The sequence below is a fragment of the Morone saxatilis genome, unplaced genomic scaffold (genome assembly GCF_004916995.1).
Source record: "Morone saxatilis isolate NCDOM2014 unplaced genomic scaffold, NCSU_SB_2.0 Contig11, whole genome shotgun sequence".
NCBI lineage: Eukaryota > Metazoa > Chordata > Actinopteri > Moronidae > Morone > Morone saxatilis.
Genome location: NW_023339663.1, coordinates 28,489,210 through 28,502,099, shown reverse-complemented (window position 1 = coordinate 28,502,099; position 12,890 = coordinate 28,489,210). Strand labels below are relative to the sequence as shown.

The 12,890-nt window shown below is 41.0% G+C and overlaps 1 protein-coding gene across 2 annotated transcripts in view; it reads left to right on the top strand.

Annotated features, from left to right (window-relative positions):
- The window catches only part of LOC118343620 (AP-2 complex subunit alpha-2), a gene marked incomplete in the record, with an annotated part of 14,907 nt that extends 2,023 nt beyond the window's left edge, over positions 1 to 12,884 (top strand). Inside the window, 21 exon segments of one of the 2 annotated variants that reach the window (XM_035682545.1) lie at positions 471 to 613; positions 790 to 983; positions 1,464 to 1,593; positions 1,981 to 2,082; positions 2,191 to 2,299; positions 2,898 to 3,048; positions 3,326 to 3,494; positions 4,489 to 4,626; positions 4,710 to 4,892; positions 5,556 to 5,653; positions 5,762 to 5,993; positions 6,281 to 6,442; positions 6,833 to 6,922; positions 7,699 to 7,832; positions 8,192 to 8,274; positions 8,508 to 8,597; positions 8,851 to 8,974; positions 9,064 to 9,180; positions 9,843 to 9,912; positions 11,003 to 11,137; positions 11,239 to 12,884. In XM_035682545.1, the coding sequence (XP_035538438.1) occupies positions 471 to 613; positions 790 to 983; positions 1,464 to 1,593; positions 1,981 to 2,082; positions 2,191 to 2,299; positions 2,898 to 3,048; positions 3,326 to 3,494; positions 4,489 to 4,626; positions 4,710 to 4,892; positions 5,556 to 5,653; positions 5,762 to 5,993; positions 6,281 to 6,442; positions 6,833 to 6,922; positions 7,699 to 7,832; positions 8,192 to 8,274; positions 8,508 to 8,597; positions 8,851 to 8,974; positions 9,064 to 9,180; positions 9,843 to 9,912; positions 11,003 to 11,137; positions 11,239 to 11,316 (2,732 nt within the window). 2 annotated transcript variants of the gene reach the window in all.
- Positions 12,885 to 12,890: the final 6 nt, after the last annotated feature.

Here is a 12,890-nt window from a genome sequence, read left to right as displayed (position 1 = left end):
TCCCATTTAGAGTAAAATAGACCGTAAGCAGGGTATGCTTTAGGGCGGGGCTTTCTTGTTATTTACAAGTCGCTACCAGAACACACAAACGTCAGTGCACAAACCAATGGGTGGCGTCACTTGTTTAGAAACAGACAATCATCTACTGCCATCCTGTGTGATTGAAGACAGAAAACATCAGTAATAATGTTGCTACGGATGAGCACATGAGAAAATAAAATACTGACATTGTGCCAACTCTGAGTCAACTCCTTTATCCTAATCAATACTTCATTCCAGCCTGCCTTTTCCTTCATTACTCACCAGTTTGGTATAAAATGACTGAATGCATTCTTTAACCCCTTCCGTACTCACAGGACAGTGTCACACTATTGACATCCCTGCGTTTTTGTAACTTCATGTAGACATTGAAATCCATCTTTGTGTGTGTGGGTGCGGATGTGTGTGTGTCTTTGTGTGTGCGTGGCTAGGGGACAAGGCTCTGGATGGCTACAGTAAGAAAAAGTATGTCTGCAAGCTGCTCTTTATCTTCCTTCTGGGCCATGATATCGACTTTGGACACATGGAGGCCGTCAACCTCCTCAGCTCCAACAAGTACACAGAGAAACAAATTGTAAGTTTGTCCTCATGTTCATCCACTGTCTAAAGTTGAGAGCTTGTTGATCATTTATCATGCAGATATGTTTGTTTGAAGGGGGGGGGACTAGAGCGTGTACAAATAACTTGACACATACAGTGTCTCTCCTTTTATATGCAGGAATTGCACTAAAGACACTTCTCCTATTTCAGGGTTACCTATTCATATCAGTGCTGGTGAACTCAAACAGCGACCTGATCCGTCTAATCAACAACGGCATTAAGAATGACCTGGCCAGCCGCAACCCGACCTTCATGAACCTGGCCCTGCACTGCATTGCTAACGTGGGCAGCAGAGAAATGGCTGAGGCTTTTGCTTCTGAAATCCCCAGCATCTTGGTGGCAGGGTTTGTACATAAACCTTAAAGCACAGGTTTGAACTGGCTCTAAATGTCAAACAAATGGCTAAGATGTTACTGTTAGTCATACAAAAAACACTAGTCTCTCTTGGTTACAATTGACAAGCATCTAAAAAAATAAGAAAATTGCCTGTATGACTTCTTATTTTTTAAGCAAAAGCAATTACACGGTGACATTCAGATCACCTCTTGACTAAAAGTTATGATCCTTAAGATTTCAGACCCAATTTATGTTTCCATTTCTTCTGCAATAGCTGTTTGCTATATTTACATTTTGTAATTGCCTCTTGTAGAGTTTTCACTGCAGTCTGCCATTGCTGGGCGGCATTCAAATTGCCTTTACATGCACAAGGGATTTACAGGAAACAATCCATGCATGTATTTCAACATTTGTCCCTGTTTACTGATGGCTCTCTGATTGCTGTTTTAGAGCTGGGTATGAAGCTGTATTGTGCTTGCCCCTATCAGGGACACCATGGACAGCGTGAAGCAGAGTGCAGCACTGTGTCTGCTGCGACTCAACAGGACGTCTGCTGACCTGGTGCCCATGGGTGAATGGACAGCACGAGTGGTCCATCTGCTTAATGACCAGCACCTAGTGAGTCCCACTTCCATAGTACATACTGGTTCTAAGCAGGTTTTGAATATGTAGTTTGTTGAAAAGTGACACAATACACTATACTCAAAGCCGAGAAGTAGTACGCAGGTATATATATATATATAATATGGTTGGTTTTAGAGGTGCTGTTGATACACACTGTTCTCTATGTGCAATTCTTATAGGAAATACTCACAGCTAAAAAATCAGTCAATCAAATCAATTGTGGGTGGTGGTAAAACAGCTCCAAAAAAACAAAATAAATGTTAGGAAAAACATTTTGATGTTTCTTTTTTTGTTTTGTTTAATAAAACAGGCCCAGGATGTTGAAATATTGTGTCAGCTGGTCTGTATTTCTTGTATTAAGGTGTGTCTGTCCATTTTTAGGGAGTGGTAACAGCAGCTGCCAGCCTTATTACCACTCTGGCCCAGAAGAGTCCGGATGACTTCAAAACATCCATCTCACTGGCTGTGGCCAGGCTCAGTAGGGTGTGTGTCCTTCTGCAACTTCACATGATCTCTTCATCACACTGAGGTCAAAGATAAACTCTGATTTCAACATCTATTGATGTGTTAATCTTGTTCTTGCTTGTCCAGATCGTGACTTCCGCGTCCATCGACCTACAGGACTACACATACTACTTTGTTGCTGCACCATGGTTGTCGGTCAAATTGCTGCGCCTGCTGCAGTGCTACCCTCCTCCTGGTATGGTATGGTACAGTCATGTGTTTGTGCAGGAGAAATTATGATCCAGTGTAGTACAGTCTCATCACCTGACAACTGTTTAGTGCAGTGGTTTTCAACCTTTTAGAGTCGCGACGCCCCATGTGTAACATATGAAAGCTGTTTTTATATTTTTTTGAAATAATGGCACCTTCACAGTCAGTAGTCAACATGTTTGCTTTAAGCCTGAAAGCACAATAATGGATAGAAATACATTCTCATATTACTGAGGTAATTGGCCCTGTTAACATATAAAAAACAGTATGCAGCCTATAGTATATAGTGTTTGTAAAGAGTTCTTGTCCCAGACTAATAGCTCTAGAGCTTACATTTTAGGGTATAATTAATAATATCAATCGCATGCATTGACTACAGAGCAGGACTTTAATTGATGAATACACCACTGTCTTATTAGTGTCAGCACAAATTTGTATTACATTTGCTTTTCCAGCTACCATTAATTTAACTCGTTTCAGCAGAATCTGTTTCTAATATTAGGATGTTAAGACTATTGATGTTGGATGACAGTGGTTAAAGTAAAGGCTAGGAGGTGTTAAGAACACAGCCTTTGTCGCTGCAGAGGATGCAGCGCTGCGAAGTCGTCTGACAGAGTGTCTGGAGACCATCCTCAACAAAGCCCAGGAGCCACCCAAGTCCAAAAAGGTCCAGCACTCCAATGCAAAGAATGCTGTTCTGTTTGAAGCCATCTCCCTCATCATCCACCATGACAGGTTGGTCATATTCACTGGGAAAAGCTTCCTGCTGCTCATTGAATTCCTGGAATATCATGGAATTCCAGATGTGTGTTCTGGAAATGGAAAATCAGGAATTTCTGATGAATTTTCTCATTGATTTAGTCCAACTTTTTTAGTCCACTGCACCAGAAACACCAAGAACAGAACATTTAGTTCACATTCCTTTGTTGTGTAGTACTTGCAGGTTTTTGGCTGTTGAAATGTGTCTTTTGCATTTGGACACTACTGTTAGTTGTTGTATCTTGTCTCTCAGTGAGCCCACCCTGTTGGTCCGAGCCTGCAACCAGCTAGGCCAGTTTCTGCAGCACAGGGAAACCAACCTCCGTTATTTGGCTTTGGAGAGCATGTGCACACTGGCCAGCTCTGAGTTTTCTCATGAGACAGTAAAGACACATATAGAAACTGTGATCAACGCTCTAAAGGTGAGTCCTTCAACAGGTGCGTACCTTTGGTAAGCTTTTGCTGGTTAATGTGAAAATGATGTGTACAGCTTGGATCATTTCTTTTAGAACCTGCTTAGACTCTGTCCAATAGCTAAAACTAATTCTGGAGGCTGTAATCATACCCAAATTGTACATGTCATGACTTTTTATAAGCAAGTGCTGTCCTGTATTGTCAAGAAAAACTCGTGGAAAATGTCCTGGAAAGGTCCTTTTAAAAGAGTGGGAACCCTGCAAATGGATCAAACCTCTACAGGACATAGGTACACCTTCTGTACGCAGATAGATCTTCGGTCCTGTAGATTTATTTCTCCGTGTCTCAGCGTTAGCTCACAGTTATTGCATAAAAAATACTTTTGGACAGTCAGAAGATTCTGTTCATTGTCATTGTAGAATATTTCAAATGAATCCCAAAACACAGACAGTGATGTGTCTTTGTTCAGGGATCTTGGTATGATTGAGTTAGAGTAAAGCTCCCTGTGGGCCAATCTTGCTTGTAGACAGCATTCAATAGTAGTGAATAATAAATACAACAATAAATAAAAAATGCAGTACTTGTATACATGTATACAGTACGTACACATATAAACACAAGTACCATGGCTAACGTTAATGTCACTTCTAACCAAAACTGCTAGTTAAAGCGATCTAATGTCAAGGGCTGCGCATAACCTTTTTAAGAGTCGTAGTCCTGTTCTTTATGAGAGTGACGATGCAGGCGTTCCTGTACTCAGAACCTATGCACTTATTGTCAGTTCCTCCATCTTATTCGTTGCACTGCACATTAGCGTTGTGCCCTCTTCCTCATCCGAACAGTCCTGGTTCTACTGAGGTTCATTGTATGACCATCTCCTAAAAATCCTCAGTGGTACAACAAGTGTTTGTATATCAGGCTACAGTGGAATTGAAGTAGCTGATAGCATCTGCACATTTGTTATCATCTCATATGTTCTGTTCATGTTTGTTTTCTTTGCAGACGGAGCGAGACGTGAGCGTCCGCCAGCGGGCTGTTGATCTCCTCTACGCCATGTGTGACCGCAGCAACGCCAAGCAGATTGTGGCAGAGATGCTGAGCTACCTGGAGACCGCCGACTACTCAATCAGAGAGGAGATAGTGGGTCATCATCGCAGGCCTGTAAACCATTTAGTTCCTCTGTGTGCTGCTCTTGCCCTCAGCCGGTTGCTTCCCTTCCTCAGGTGCTCAAGGTGGCTATCCTGGCAGAAAAATACGCCGTGGACTACACCTGGTACGTGGATACCATCCTCAACCTCATCCGCATCGCCGGCGACTATGTCAGTGAGGAGGTGTGGTATCGTGTCATCCAGATTGTCATAAACCGAGATGATGTCCAAGGCTATGCTGCCAAGACCGTCTTTGAGGTAGGCGTGAAGATTTATGCCATTACAGATCAGCTTGACTGTCAGTGTGCACCCTCAGCATCTGTCGCATCTGTGGTATTAGGCCTCTTTTTCTAGCAAACATTCCCCTTGTTTTTTTCTCTTTTTGGTACACATTTAAAAACAGATATTTCCTTCTTCAATGGGATAGGATAATTAAGACTTCGACATTTCGACAAATCACTGTCTCTGACTGTTTGATGGAAGGCGGAGCTGAGCTGCACACAGTTTACAGGCACAGCAGACAGTGCAACTTTGGCACAAATCTGGCAATGGGCACCTTTTGCAGAATTATGCGTAGGTGTGGAGGTGCTTTAGAAACATACAGTTTATTTCTCTGAATCACTGCTCTGTTCTCAGTAATGGTAACGGTAATTCACTGTATACTGTCCTACCATCGCTGCTGCTCTCAGCTAAGCCGGGGAGGAAAGGCCAACTATGGATGGTGTTTACAAACAGCAACAGAAAAATCCTCCATAGTACGCCTTTAAATACCGTAGTGTCGAATTAAGATTGGGGTCTCAAAAAATGTGGTGGAAACATCCCTAGAAACCATAATGATTCCAAAATCTAGCAGTAGATGGCAGTGTGTTTCTCCCTCGTTATTCCTTACCCAGTGCTGTCCTGCTTTTTGAACACTTGTAGGCACTACAGGCTCCAGCCTGCCATGAGAACCTGGTTAAGGTGGGGGGTTACATCCTGGGAGAGTTTGGAAACCTAATTGCTGGCGACTCACGCTCCAGGTACAAACAGCATCCACTGTTCTGACACCAATATGTTGTCCTGAAACTGACCTAAAGCTGACCTTAATGTCAGAAGGTTTTACTGTTCCGCGTTGTCTTCTCCCTCAGCCCTCTGGTCCAGTTCAACCTTCTACACTCCAAGTTCCACCTGTGTTCTGTGCCGACTCGGGCACTGTTGCTGTCGGCCTATATCAAGTTCATTAACTTGTTTCCAGAAGTGAAGGCCACGATCCAAGACGTGCTGCGCTCAGACAGCCAGCTCCGCAACGCTGATGTGGAGCTTCAGCAGAGAGCTGTTGAGTACCTGAGGCTCAGCTGCATCGCCAGCACTGACATACTGGTTAGTGAATTATGCAGGAACTCAGTCTCACACACACTTTCAAAGCTCTGCAGACGCAGATCACAGTGGCAATTGTTATGTCAGATTCAGGTTTGGGTTTATAGAAAGAGACTGAACGAGTTGAGAGAAAAACTCTTTGTGTCACACTCTGTGGTGTCATGTGGTTTGCGATTATTCTGTGAATAACTGAAAATCACCATTGGTAATTGCACAGTGGTGCAGTAGCTGTCTAATTGCCCAGGCTTAAAGCTTTACAGTAATGTGTTGCTCTTTCTGTCCCTCCACAGGCCACAGTCTTAGAAGAGATGCCTCCATTCCCAGAGAGAGAGTCTTCCATCCTGGCCAAGCTGAAGAGGAAGAAGGGCCCAGGCCACCTACCCGACATTGACGATGCCCGGCGGAATGTCAACGGCAGCACCGAGCACAGCGACAACACTGAAGCCACGAAGGTAACCACAGGGTAGTGCTCTGATAGGTAACTGTGAAATCTGCTCAGTACGACTTCAGTTTTTATTTTTTATCAAAGATTTCTTCATACAAACCTTCCCCAGGAAAAGGTTCTCATACAATTTAGCACGTGTACCAATTTTCTGCAACGTGTTCTACTACAGCATTTATCACTATAAACAAGCTTGCATCACACAAACAGTATTATAATCTGTGTATTGCTGTATATTGTTGATTGCTGGTTTACTGCCTTTCAGCCTTTGCCTTTACTTTCTTGCATTTTTAGCATTTCCTTGATCTTTACCTTCCTTTTGTCCTTTCTTCTCCCTTCCCTGTTTTCACCTCCTATCCTTCCTTTCCTTTCTGTTCCTTTTCTTCTCTTTCTCAATCAGTCTTCTCCTTCACTGATGGCAGACCTCCTCCCTACCAACAGACCCCGCCCTGCCTCCTCTAGCCCCATCATACTCTCGGCTGCGACCATGGTATATTAATAGCTAGAAACAACACATAGTGAATTACCACTGGAGTGGTGGCTTGTATCCTATTATATGGTTGTCTCTGTCCATTTGCTTTCCTATTTGTTTTTTTTTTGTTTTTTTAACATAAACTAGCACTGAAGTGGTTTGGAGTTTTGCTGTAGCGTTCTGTGTTCAAGACTTACCAGGGCAGATATTGAGCACTGTAATTAATATTTATTAAATTCAGCTGATATTTTTGTGGTGAAAAGAAGTTCCGCTGCTATTGTCTCATGTCCATGTCCAACTAATCACGGAGGTACAGAGTGTTGAAGTCACAGGACTACCTCTGAGAGTCATTTGCTATCCCCACAACTTGTCCTGTTGAAGAGAGACCGCTAACACCAGCTAGACCCTCTCATCTCTATAATGTGGGATGGACACAACATTTCAGTGTGAGAAAACATGAACAAAAGTAATATGCAATGGAATTCCATGCTATCTTTAGCAATCTAAGCTAACTAGCTTCCACTTTCTGAGAGGAATAAAAACCAACAGCATGGGAAATGTCCAAACACACAATAGCTGTATTGTTATTGTATAATTACAGAATTCAAATTGACTGTAATGTTGATGCTTTAGTAAGCAGGGAATGAAATAGATTGTTTTAAGATTAACTATGCTTTTAGCCTGGTACTGTGGCCTCATATTTAATGAGTAATATACACTTGTATAGATTCTGGTGTGCTTTATATGTATATACTGTATGTTAAATGTGTTGTTGGCTGATGTTTCTCTCCCAGGGTTCCACCCACCCGTTCACAGATCTGCTCAATCTAAACTCCACCCCTTCAGCTGGAGCCAGTCTGCTAGTTGATGTCTTTTCCGACACCCCCTCACCTGCATCCATAGATGTGTCTGAGGAAAATTTTCCCAGGTGGGACCAAACTGTGAACTCGGTTGATGAAATTAGCAGAGAAAGAGAGCTTACAGCCGTTCTTCAATGATCCACATTCCAAACATTAAAGGGCGATTTAGCATTACAATTTTAGAAAGTTTGGTGACACAAGAGACAGACAAAAAAAAAATAATGTTCATAATCGAAGCTGTAGAGGTAGAGGTATTATGACTTCTCTTTCTATTCAAACTCCTTGAACGAATATAGAATATTCTCTAATGTAACAGTTTGTCACAAAACGTAAAGGCAAATTCAAACTTTTAAAATCTTTTATATTTATATTAACAAAAATGTAAGTTCTTGTTGCAAATGTGTAATTGTGTGCTTCTAAATTCCAGGTTTGTTTGTAAAAACAATGGTGTTATCTATGAGAACCAGCTTTTGCAGATTGGACTGAAGTCTGAGTACAGGCAGAACCTGGGTGAGCAGCTTTATAATACTGTCACAGTATGCTTGAGTTCTATATTTTTTAATTTTGGGAAATCTCATCAGGCCTCTTCAGTTTCAAGGGTCTTTTTAAAGGATACTTGTGACAGGCTAGTGTTGAAGAATAATGAAAAGAATCAGGTGCAAAGTGGGGTTAGTAATTATAGGGTAAATGCAGTGGATACTGGTCAGATGTGACTAGTTCAAAGAGAACATATTGTCCCACAGGTCGCATGTACGTGTTCTACGGCAACAAGACATCCACCCAGTTCCTCAGCTTCTCCTCATCTGTGAGCTGTAACGACACACTCAAGACTCATATCCTTTCCACTGCTTGGTACCTTCTTGTTACAGATTTGATTGTCCCATTCCAGCCCTAACAGGAAGCACTGGAGTTTACACAAGTGACTAAATCAACAACTTTTACTATTTCTTCCCAGCTGATGAGTATTTTGTGCTTCATTTCCACACAAACTGTCCTACAACCCGACACAATGTAAAGCTGCAGGTGAGCTGAAATGTATGCTAGTGTGAATAAGGTATTTTTAGAATCCTTGACCACGGTCTCCACAGCTGAATGTCCACGCTAAGCCAGTAGACCCCATAATAGAAGGGGGGGCTCAGTTCCAGCAGATCCTCAACATCGAGTGTGTGTCAGATTTCACAGATGCACCGGTACTCAACATCCAGTTCAGGTTGGTGTCTGGATGCATACAACTTTTTCTAATGTATTCAGCTACCTATAAATTCTAATTACTGTGTGTTTGTGTGTGTTTGTGAACAGATACGGGGGAGCTCTACAGAACATTGCAGTGAAACTCCCAGTGATGCTGAACAAGTTTTTCCAGCCCACGGAGATGACATCCCAAGACTTCTTCCAACGCTGGAAACAGCTTGGAGCGTAAGTCTCCTGCTACGTTCTCAATGGTTCCTGTCTGTGGCTGCATCTGTCTCGGTCAGAAAGGGCAGGAACAACTGCAGCTTTCAGAGGCAGATTCCTTAAACTGATCTAAATGTCATTATATATTTTGTCTGTTTTATGTCTAAAAGGTCACCTAAAAACACATTGTTGAGTAGTATAGTTGAGTTAGTATTATTACCATACAGTAGGTTATCAATAACTGTCCTAATTACAAGTTCAGTGTTAATGTAGTGGACACAAAGAAGGGTGAAAAAAGCCAAAAACTCAGTGTTGGCAGCTTCCAAAACGTGAATATTAATCTTTTTTCTCTGACATTAAACAAAATATCTTTGGGCTTTGGACTGTTGGTTGGATAAAACAAGTAATATAAATATGTTAAGACCCCTGACTAAGTGACATACTTAAATTTTTAACAATCATACATACTAAATAGGCTTTTTATTTTTTAAACCAGTGTTTTTTTTCTCCCTGACCCTGGCCATTGTTCTGTTAGCTCTTTTTTAGTTTTATTTGTTCTACCTTTCTAATGTAGGATGAGGCTGTTCATCAGAGAGTGAAGGCTCTGTGAATATAGCTTGTGTTCAGGTCTCAAAAGCCTGCCTCCTCCCACAGATAAGTAATTCTCTTCTCTGTGTCCTCAGTCCTCAGCAAGAGGTTCAGAAAATCTTCAAAGCCAAACACCCCATGGACACAGATGTCACCAAAGCCAAGGTAAAAAATCTGTTCATCAAGGGAAACTGCTCAGCTGTAGACATGAACCAGCTGTCTGTGAGAACATCACAGAGACAATCTGCATGAATGATTTGATGGTCTTTAAGCCTGACGTGGGTTACTACAGTTGTTTTTGACCCCAGTGGGAAAACAATTGATTGTTTAAGGAATAGGAAGGATCATAGGGTTTATCTAATTGGTTCCTGTGAGTGACAATCCCAGTAGTTGTTGGTGGGGGATAGTCACTCCTCTAAGGCTGCTGTCAGACTTACTCTGTAGAAACAGCCAAATATTCTTTAATATAATCACATTTTCTGGTATTGACCAAAAAAAGTTTTGCTCTTGATATAATTCTTAAAACTGAAATGCCAAAAATGTAAGCAAGTTATTACTTATTACAAGCAATGAAAACTCACTGATTACTTTAATCCAAGATTAATAATTGGCAAAAAGACACAAAGTCTTCATAATGAAAATAGGTGACTTGGTCTTAAATGAAGGCACCAGAAGTATTCTTATTTTTAACATTTTTTATTAAAACAATGAAAAACTGAACAGCTGCTTCATTTCCAACACTGGGACAAGACTTGTTACTGGTTGTTACTGGTTAAATGGAGCTCAATATTAGCTGTAACATCTTATTGAGACAGAGTGAGATAGATTCTATTAAAACCAGAACACTTTTCTAATGTCAAGATTAATATTCTTTTCAAATTAAGACTAATTTCCCAGAAACAGCAATTTTAACTTTCTTGAGATTCCTTTTTCACAGTGTACTTTAGCCCTGCAGGGTCGCACTGCAACTCCGTTGACCAATCGCATTCAAAGTAATCTACCAGGAATGTGTGCTTGCATGTAACGTCAGCACAGTGATGGCAAAGTCCATCAAACAGAAACTAATGCATTCATACACATTCACAATCATGCATCATGCATGGCATCAGGAGCAATTTGGGGTTCAGTATCTTGCTCAAGGTTACTCCAAGTCTTTACGTCACTCGTTCTAGAGCTTTCAGTTGTATCTGTAATGTATCTGTTTTTTGTGGACATATATTTTTAATTCCTCTGCAGTAAATAAATTATTTTGTAGATCTTAGGTTTTGGTGTAGCTCTGCTGGACGGGGTGGATCCCAATCCCACGAACTTTGTTGGAGCTGGAGTCATTCACACTAAGAACACTCAGGTGGGCTGCCTCCTCAGACTGGAGCCCAACACACAAGCACAGGTAAAGAGACACATACACACACTCACACACACACAAACACACACTCATCCCTGTACCGAACAGTTATCCAGCCTGTGTAACTGTGTGTGTTTTCCACTCAGATGTACCGTCTCACCCTCCGGACCAGCAGGGACTCTGTGTCTCAGAGACTGTGTGATCTCCTCTCTGAACAGTTTTAAACAGCACCAACATTTTTACACTTCCACTCTCCTAGTCTCACTTTAGATTGGTATGATGTATTGTACAGTGTAAATTCTTTTTTTTTTATTTGACTTACTCTACATGTAAATGAAATGAAATGTATTCTTCACACATAGCTTTACTAATATGTCACTGCTTTAAACATGCCGTGCACTCTGCGCACGGTGCAGGAGCCTCTGAATGCTTCTCTGTAGCGTTCTGAAACTCCAGAGTTTTGAACATTTTTGAATTTGTGTGTTTTTGTTGCTTTGGTTCTGCCTTTCTTACTCAAACACTTTAAAGAGTTGGTTAGGAAGCACTGATGAGATGAAGTTAGTTGAAGATCTCAATAAGATTGTAATCTTGCCAAGGATCTCAGCAGTGAATTCAGTAGTTCAGATAGTGTTTCTACGAGACATTTATTCTTGTAGTGTTTTAAACAAATGTTGCACAGAACTGGGAAGCTTTCCTGAACTTCTCACCTATTTTGCACTTGTTAGGTGAAAAAATCAGATCACATGAGTAGATCAGATAGATTTAGGCAAAAGAGTTTTGACTTTAATGTCAGAATTCTTAACTTATTTCACCAATCTGTCATCTCAGGAGGAAAAGAAAAGCTTTGCATTGTGGTGTTTTTAGCAGAAAATAGATGTTGCTTCGATTTTAGTTCTCTTATGTGAATTTATGAACCACACTGCGCATACATTTTACACCTAGAATTCAGACACTCAAAAAAAAATAGTACACTAGGTAGCGAATGGATTTTATTATATCTACTCCACACAATTGTGCCTGTAAACTTGTGTTACTCTGTCAAGAACAGAAAGAGCCTTTAAATTGACGAGTAATATTTTTAAAGTCTAAAGCACTGCCGCACTGTCACACTGTCACACTACTTTTGTCTAAATGCATTCATTCACAGAGCACTGCCAAACTGGTAATATTTCTGTATATCAATAACATATGGTGTATTTTCTGTTTTATAAAATGTACTCTTGTAATCATCCTCTGTCCAAAGGTGAAAAAATCGTCCTACCACCACCTCTAAAGCAGTGTGAATACAGGCCAAGAATTAGTCATAACCCCCCATAAACGGCAACTTTATACTTTTTACACCGCTGTCTTTGCACGCATTAAAAGACATGGCATGTTTTATTGTAGAGGTGTTGGTAGGTGGATTGGTTTTACTGTTGGACTAAGCAAGGCTAGCTGCTTTCCCTCGTTTACAGTCTTTAATGCTAAGCTAAGTTAACCGTCTCCATGCTGTAGCTTTATATTTAACGTACAGTTATGAGAGTGACATTGACCCTTTTGTCTAACTCTCAGCAAGAGAGCAAATAAGGGTATGTGCCAAAATATCAAACTGTTCTTTAAAGATCAAAATTAGTAAGAATGTTTTTACATTGTGTTGAAGGGTTTGGCCAATTCATGAATAAGGGTACCTTAAAGCTGCAGTAGGTAACTTTTTGTCATATTTGCTCACAGTAATACACGATAAATAATCTGAGAAAAAAATCAGGTTCCTCTGGCTCCTCCTAGTGCTCCTAATGGCATTTGCAAGAATCCACCGGCC